Source organism: Alosa sapidissima, chromosome 7 (assembly GCF_018492685.1).
Source record: "Alosa sapidissima isolate fAloSap1 chromosome 7, fAloSap1.pri, whole genome shotgun sequence".
In the NCBI taxonomy this organism is placed as follows: domain Eukaryota; kingdom Metazoa; phylum Chordata; class Actinopteri; order Clupeiformes; family Clupeidae; genus Alosa; species Alosa sapidissima.
This window is the reverse complement of record NC_055963.1, coordinates 5,201,195-5,210,050: the sequence shown is the minus strand read 5'-3', so window position 1 is coordinate 5,210,050 and position 8,856 is coordinate 5,201,195. Positions and strand designations below refer to the sequence as shown.

Here is an 8,856-nt window from a genome sequence, read left to right as displayed (position 1 = left end):
TTACTTAAGTAACTGGATAGCCGACACACACACACACACACACACGCTTCTACCTGGTGCTTGTCCTTGCTCTGTCCCAACCAGCTGATGTCATCACCTTCACCTTGACCATCTAATGAGGAGATTGTCTCCTCCCGGCTTTTCCAGTATTTTCCATTTACTCCCACCACTCTGACTATTAGTCTGGGTTGCTCATTATTTTGTAATGTCTTTGAAGTGCTTACAGTAAATACAACAATATCAAAGCTTATGAAACCATGAAGTCACTCTTGAATCATGAAAAACACCACATATTCCCCCCTGTGATATCACATGATGACAGAGGCTAACTTTTGGCTGAGAGAGAGAAAGAGAGAGAGAGAGAGAGAGAGAGAGAGAGAGAGAGAGAGAGAGAGGCGGGACACTGAGGGCTTAATGCCAGGTCATGTCCCTTGTTTCCTCTCTCTCTCTCTCTTTCTCTCTCTCTGTCTTGTTGGCAGACTACATGTGCAGACGGACACACAGATGGGTAGCAGGCTGTGCTGGTGAAACAACACACACACACACACACACACACACACTCATCACAGCTGTTGCCTTTTTAACATGCACAGTGACTGACACACCTGGCCCCCAGCAATTTATCGTCACTCACACACACCACACACACACACACACACAGATGCATGCACTCATCTCATACAAACACCTGCTTCTTCTTTCCATCACACACACACACACACAGAGACAAACACAGACACACACACACACACACAGAGACAAACACAGACACACACACACACACACACACATACACACTCATATCTGCAGCTGCTCACCACTCTCTTCCCTGCCTCAACACACAATGCGCACACACACCCACCCACACACACACACACACAGACACACACACACACACACACGGACATGCACATTTCCCATGGGTCCTTAGTCTCACTACATAGTAGGGCTGTGCAATTAATCAAATTTCTCGATTCTCAATCTCGATTTGGCTCACAATCGATCACAAAAACAGTGTAATCAAGAAAAAGCGATTATTTTGCCACATTGTTTTGAGAAACAGTGTTCTGGAAATAGATACAATTTCAACTCATTCAGTGCACTGATTCACACACTGATTCACATTGATTCGCATTGCTTCTTTAAGCCCCGCCTTCGACAAGCCCCTCCCCTCTGTGTACAGGCCACTCAAACAGTTTGATGTGTGTGTGTGTGTGTGTGTGTGTGTGTGTGTGTGTGTGTGTGTGTGTGTGTGTGTGTGTGTGTGCTTGTGCGGTCAGTTCGCTCCAAAACTGTAACTACTAAATGTGTTGCTATCCCTGTCGATGAAACTAGGCTACTCAGAGAAGTTACAACAAGATGGCCAATCTAAAGTTAGAACACACTTGTCAATCGAGGCAATCAAACTAGGCTACTCAGAGAAGTTATGGCAAGATGGCCAATCTAACGTTAGAACACGCCTGTCAGTCCAGGCGATAGAACACACCTGGTTGTAAAAATTAGCATGCTGTTACATTACAGCTTGTCAATTATTTGCAGTGCAAGAGGAAAACATTGGGCAAATGCTAACGTTTGTGTGTGTGTGTCAGGGTTGTGCACAATTCGAATTGCAATTCTGCTTCCTGGAATTGAATTGGAAGAGCCAGTTTCAGTTCAATTCTGGAATTTTGCACAAGCCTGTGTGTGTGTGTGTAAAACAAAGAAAAACAATGGCTTATGTGCATAGTTAGAAAAACAATGCTGACACTAAATAAAAGCAAATGCTACCAAACAGTACTGACACTGTGGCAGCACTGACAGAAACTATGGTTACAGACTACAGTCACTACACTATGGCAGCACTGACAGAAACTATGGCTACAGACTAGAGTCACTACACTATGGCAGCACTGACAGAAACTATGACTACAGTCACTACACTATGGCAGCACTGACAGAAACTATGGCTAGAGACTACAGTCACTACACTATGGCAGCACTGACAGAAACTATGGCTAGAGACGACAGTCACTACACTATGGCAGCACTGACAGAAACTATGGCTACAGACGACAGTCACTACACTATGGCAGCACTGACAGAAACTATGGCTACAGACGACAGTCACTACACTATGGCAGCACTGACAGAAACTATGGCTACAGACGACAGTCACTACAGCATCTTTGCAGAAACTAGCTGCATGCTTCCCATGCTGTCTTAACACTGATGGGCTTTATGGGACTGTGGGTGTATGTTTGTGCATGTGTGTGTGTGTGTGTGTGTTTGTGTGTGTGTTTGTGTGTGTGTTTGTGTTTGTGATGGCTATAGGGATTAGGTGGCTTTGGAGCATTTTAAGCGCATTAAGGATTTCCAAAAAAAAAAAAAAAAAAAAAACAGAAGAAAAAAAAGGTCAGGATGTTTACCAACACACAGATAAACCTCTTAAACCAAACCCAACGGAGGAAGAGGAGCTCGGCTGTGTGTGTATGTCTGTGTGTGTATGTGTGTGTATGTGACAGAGAGAGAGAGAGAGAGAGAGAGAGAGTCTCTGTGTGTCTGTATGTTTGCATGTGTGTGGGTGTGGAAGTGTCTGTGTGTGTGTGTGTGTGTGCGTTGACATGAGTTTGTGAGTGGGTCAAAATTGTCTCCAGACTAGGCTTGTGCAAATTTCAGAATTGAATTAAGAATGACTCCTAAATTCCATTTAATTCTTGAATTTGAATTGTATATGAATTGAGGTATCTAGCACACACACACACACACACCCACACCCACACACACACACACACACACACATATATACACACACACACGCACACACACAGACGTCAGTTCCGGTTGATAGAAGTACAGGATGAGCTTGGCAGAGCTCTCACAGTCTGCCTGGTAGAAGCAGAACAGCACAAGCAGACTAAACTCCAACGCAAACACAGAACTCAGAATGGAGACTGCAGTGTGTGTGTGAGTGGATTTCTCCTGCTGGTCTTCATCACTGGCGTCCACCTCAGTCCAGATCCTGAACTCGTGTTTGAGGTTAAAGGAGGCTAAATGTCAGGCCTGCTACTACTCCCAGGTGGCATACTCCGCGCTGTACAGGGTTTCTGCAGATGGAGATATAGATGTGCTGCTGGTCAACTGCTCACAGTCAGAGGGGCCACAGCCAGAGGGATGCAACGTGGAATGCGGTGCACCGGGTCCACTAGTGGTGGTTATTCCGCTAATTTTGTAATGAACAACCTCACTACGTCCCCTACAGGGCTGAAGGAAACATCACAGAACACATAGGGTTCCGTCTCACCGTGTGTGGACCAAAAGAGGACGATGTCACAAAAGAGTTATGTGCAGGCAACGTTTGGTGAGGATGCTACGCTGTGTGATTCCACCCCTGGTGGACAGGACCAGCCTGCAGCTGTACCGACTTGACCAGTGTCTCTGCTCTCCTGCCCCTGGGCTCCAGCGAGGAGCTGGAGCCACTTGACTTTTTCAGCTAGTGCAGCATATCCACCTCAAGTCACGTACAGATGAAAGATGACAAATAAACTTTTTAAAGAAAGTTAATCCTTGAGTGTTGAAGGCACCACTGTTTTTGTTGACTAATACACTTTGCACTCTTGACCTTTAACCCTTGTAACACCCTTCCTGACAGTCACATGACTGTCTCCATGGAGACAAACCAGTCCTGGACACCAGCTCCTCACTGGAGCCACTTCAGGATGATGGAGTCTAGGAGCAGACTAGAGGTTGACCTCAACAACTTTCTGGTCACACTTTCTGGGGTCATATACTCTGAGAGGTACACATTATGGACCTAATTGGTAAAATATGTCTTGTCTCCACCGTGGGATAGTAGGAAACGCAATTTCGATCTCTTTGTATGTCTTGACATGTGAAGAAATTGATAATAAAGCAGACTTTGACTTTGACTTTGACTTTGAATATGGAGAGGAGCTCAATGCCAAAGTTATAACAAGATCCAACTTTGGGTACATAGGAGGCTTGTGTTTACTTATGAAGAAGAGAATGTGACTCTTGCTTGTATTTCATAAGGCGAGCCCTACAGACATAAGCAGTGGAAAAGAGTGGGGCTGTGGTAGTGTAGTGGTTAAGGAACTGGGCTAGCGTGCAGTAGCCTGAAAGTTGTCGGTTCAATTCCCGGCTTCCACCGTTGTGCCCTTGAGGGGACATCGTTGTGCCCACCGTTGGGCACTTAATCCCAAGTTGCTCCGGGGACAATGTAATCCCTTGTAATATAGTTGCCATATCATGTAAGTCGCTTTGGCTAAAAAAAAAAATGTGTCAGCCAAATGTAATGTAAGAGTCAAAGGGACTCTAGCCTGGCTCACTATTAATCAGACCCACCAACAGGAAGTGATGTACATGCTCAACGGCAGCCAGACTGGGGACTACTCCCTCATCATTCCCTCTGTGTCATTACAGCACTCTGGGGGGTATGAATGTGTGGGGGGTTCCCCAATAAAGAGAATGATCCTCTATGTTTGCATCAAACTCTCCCAATTGGATGTGATGTTTTCTCACGGTGAAAGTGTGATTCTGGAACACAGTGCTGATTTAAATGGCTCTTGGTCTTTGGAGGGGGTCCAGTGGGACCATCAGAAAGTTCTACAAGCACCGGCTCTGATTCTAGACTTTAATCTAAAGTATAAGAAATCTGTGTTCATGCTTGAGGATCTGAGGGACAGAGTGACAGTGTCTAGTTTACACCCTAATCACTCTCTGACCATATCCAACCTCACAGCAGAGGACAGTGGGGTGTACACATGGAGAGTCTATGGAGGGGACACAAAGAAGTACAATGTCTGGGTTTGTTATGAGGGACAGATCCGCCTAGTGTACAGGGATCCGTTTGGGGTGCACTCAACACGCTTCTCTCTCCTGCATCTGCTGCATTGTAAGACCATTAGTGTACAGTATGCTGTATTATCATATATTGAATGTGGACATTTTAGAAGGATATTACACATGACAAACCTCTGGACGTCAGGACACAGAGGGTTAGCAGAAGAATGGAGATGACAGAACGGAACACAGCAATGGAACTCAACACGCTTCTCTCTCCTGTGTCTGTTGAACACAGCATCTGAACTGAACATGCTTCTTGCTCCTGTGTCTGTTGAACACAGCATCTGAACTCAACACGCTTCTCTCTCCTGTGTCTGTTGAACACAGCCTCTGAACTGAACACGCTTCTCGCTCCTGTGTCTGTTGAACGCAGCATCGGAACTGAACACGCTTCTTGCTCCTGTGTCTGTTGAACGCAGCATCTGAACTGAACACGCTTCTCGCTCCTGTGTCTGTTGAACGCAGCATCTGAACTGAACACGCTTCTTGCTCCTGTGTCTGTTGAACGCAGCATCTGAACTGAACACGCTTCTTGCTCCTGTGTCTGTTGAACGCAGCCTCTGAACTGAACACGCTTCTTGCTCCTGTGTCTGTTGAACGCAGCCTCTGAACTGAACACGCTTCTTGCTCCTGTGTCTGTTGAACGCAGCATCTGAACTGAACATGCTTCTTGCTCCTGTGTCTGTTGAACACAGCATCTGAACTGAACATGCTTCTTGCTCCTGTGTCTGTTGAACACAGCATCTGAACTGAACATGCTTCTTGCTCCTGTGTCTGTTGAACACAGCATCGGCTTCTCTCTCCTGTGTCTGTTGAACACAGCATCGGCTTCTCTCTCCTGTGTCTGTTGAACACAGCATCTGAACTCAACACGCTTCTCTCTCCTGTGTCTGTTGAACACAGCAATGGAACTCAACATGCTTCTCTCTCCTGTGTCTGTTGAACACAGCATCTGAACTCAACACGCTTCTCTCTCCTGTGTCTGTTGAACACAGCCTCTGAACTGAACATGCTTCTTGCTCCTGTGTCTGTTGAACACAGCCTCTGAACTGAACATGCTTCTTGCTCCTGTGTCTGTTGAACGCAGCATCGGAACTGAACATGCTTCTTGCTCCTGTGTCTGTTGAACGCAGCATCTGAACTGAACATGCTTCTTGCTCCTGTGTCTGTTGAACACAGCATCGGCTTCTCTCTCCTGTGTCTGTTGAACACAGCATCGGCTTCTCTCTCCTGTGTCTGTTGAACACAGCATCGGCCTCTCTCTCCTGTGTCTGTTGAACACAGCATCTGAACTCAACACACTTCTCTTCATTTCTTTCTGGGTTAGCTTCAAAACTTCCACTTATGCCACTTTTAAATTAGGCTGTTGATATGAGATATTCCAACGTTAGCATTATCAGCACCACAGCGCAAATTAAGTTCAATAGACTACTCATGCACGCAATGCAAATGAACAGGTTTGTTCTTACAACAACAAAGTCAATCACAGAGATAAAATTTGTTAGAAGGGCGAAGTTACCAGCAGTAAGCAGCAAGAGCCTTACCAGCAGTAAGAACCTTAGCTGGTAAGGAAGGCCTAATGTTAGAACCTTAGCTGGTAAGGAAGGCCTAATGATAGAACACAGCTGGTAAGGAAGGCCTAATGTTAGAACCTTAGCTGGTAAGGAAGGCCTAATGTTAGAACCCAGCTGGTAAGGAAGGCCTAATGTTAGAACCTTAGCTGGTAAGGAAGGCCTAATGTTAGAACCTTAGCTGGTAAGGAAGGCCTAATGTTCACAGCTGGGTCTTCACTTGCAGCCGCGGTTAACATTAGGATATCAATTCTTCCCCCCCAACCCTCCGAATAAATACTTGAGCCCCATTGAAGTCCCAAATGCTCTCTCACTCTACTCTGCAGCTGATTCTGTATGTACAGTAATATATGTGTGCGTGCGTGTGTGTGTGTGTGTGTGTGTGTGTGTGTGTGTGTGTGTTTGTGTGTGTGTTGAGAGTTGGGGAGTGACAGAGAAATGGAGACAGAAACAGCCCACGCAACACAACACACACTTGTTAATGATCACCACTGAGCATATTCTCAACTCTCTTTCTCTCCCTCCCTCCCTCTCTTTCTCTCTCTCTCTCTCTCTCTCTCTCTCTCTCTTTCTCCCTCTCTCTCTTTCTCTTTCTCTCTCTTCCTCTTTCTCTCTCTCTCTTTCTCCCTCCGTCTCTTTCTCTCTCTCTCCCTCTCTCTCTTTCTCCCTCCCTCTCTTTCTCTCTCTCTCTCTCTCTTTCTCTCTCTCTCTCTCTCTTTCTCTCGTTCTCTTTCTCAGATTCTGGACAATCAGATGACTCCAGTCAACAGGGTGATACAGATGTCAAACCTCCCTCTAATGGTAAGATACTTGTGTTGATGTGTTTACGTGGGTGTGTGTATGTGTGTGTGTGTGAGAGAGATAGAGTATGTGTGTGTGTGCATGTATGTGTGTATGTATGTGTGTGTGTGAGAGATTGTGTGTGTGTGTGTGTGTGAGAGAGAGAGAGAGAGAGAGAGAGAGAGAGAGTGTGTGTGTGTGTGTGTGTGTGTGTGTGTGTATGTGTGTGTGTATGTGGGTGTGTGTGTGTGAGAGAGAGAGAGAGAGAGTGTGTGTGTGTGTGTGTGTGTGTGTTTGTTTCTGTCCATTCATTTCTCCCTCTCTCTTGCAGGTCACTTACGTTTCCAAGATTACTTTGTGACGTCAGGGGTATGGAGTGCAGCTGAGATCGTTCGTGTCTCACAGAGTGAGTCCACACACACACACACACACACACACACACACACATGCGTAGGCGCACGCTCACACACACACACACACATATGCACATATGCTCGTGTACGTGTGTATGTGTATGTGTATGCGCACGCTCTCACACACACACACATATGCACATATGCTCGTGTACGTGTGTATGTGTATGTGTATGTGTATGTGTATGTGTATGTGTCCACATGGACACATCTGGGCACAGACACACACTTTACACACATACATACAGAGATTAACACACATTAACACACACAAATGATGGCAAAACACACGCACACACACACACACACATCTCACAATTGGCATCTTTATTCTCTCTCTCACCCTCCCGCTCCCTCTCTACCTATCTCTCTCTCTTTCCCCCTCTCCCTCTCTCTCTTCCTCTCACCCCCCTCTCTCTCCCTCTCCCTCTCCCTCTCCCTCTCCCTCTCTCCCTCTCTCTCCCTCTCTCTCCCTCTCCCTCTCTCTCTCTCCCTCTCTCTCTCTCTCTCTCTCTCTCTCTCTCTCTCTGCGCATGGACTGAGTGAGTGGGCGGAGCCGGAGCGTCTGTGAGTGAGCGTTGTGTGAGTGAGGCCGCTGTGCCTTTTCTTACCTGTTTTCTCTTTCTTACTTTTTCTGTTTTTTATTATTTTTTTCCTTTGTTGTTTGTTTGTCTTGTATGTTTTTGGGTTGGTAGGGTTAGGGGTTAGTGGAGTGCGTGTGTTTTTGTGGTTTCACCTGGGCGTCAGCTCCTGGTTTGGAGTATGGCTGCCTCAGGTAACACTAGGGGAAAGTTTGTTTGTCTCACGCGGCGGCATGGTATAAAGATATCCTCTACCGCCAGCGTAGAAGAGTGTAGCCTGGCAGTAGGTGAAATGGTTGGGCATGACAAAGTTTTGTCTGCTGCTCGTATGAATCAAGCAATCGTTTTGTTCCTTGAGTCCGTGGAGTTGGCCAACTTAGTGGTTGAACGCGGAGTAGAAATTGATGGTATTTTTAACTCAGTACTCCCTTTGTCTACCCCATCTAGGAAAGTAATCATTTCAAACATACCACCTTTCATTAGTGATGACATTCTTGTCCAGTCTCTATCCCGCTATGGCAAATTAGTTTCCCCGATCAAGAAGATCGCCATTTCCACGAAGTCTCCGCTTTTAAAGCATGTGGTATCTTTTAGGCGATATGTTTACATGGTTTTAAACAACAACACAGATGATCTTGATTTGACTTTGAATATCCAGGTCGACGATTT

At 46.0% G+C, this 8,856-nt stretch overlaps 1 protein-coding gene across 1 annotated transcript in view; it reads left to right on the top strand.

The window, feature by feature from the left end:
- The window catches only part of LOC121713876 (nuclear factor 1 X-type), a gene marked incomplete at its 3' end in the record, with an annotated part of 35,863 nt that extends 28,202 nt beyond the window's left edge, over positions 1–7,661 (top strand). Inside the window, exons 3-4 of the mRNA XM_042098927.1 lie at positions 7,152–7,214; positions 7,525–7,661. Coding sequence (XP_041954861.1) covers positions 7,152–7,214; positions 7,525–7,661 — 200 coding nt within the window. The remainder of the gene's footprint in view (positions 1–7,151; positions 7,215–7,524) is intronic.
- Positions 7,662–8,856: the final 1,195 nt, after the last annotated feature.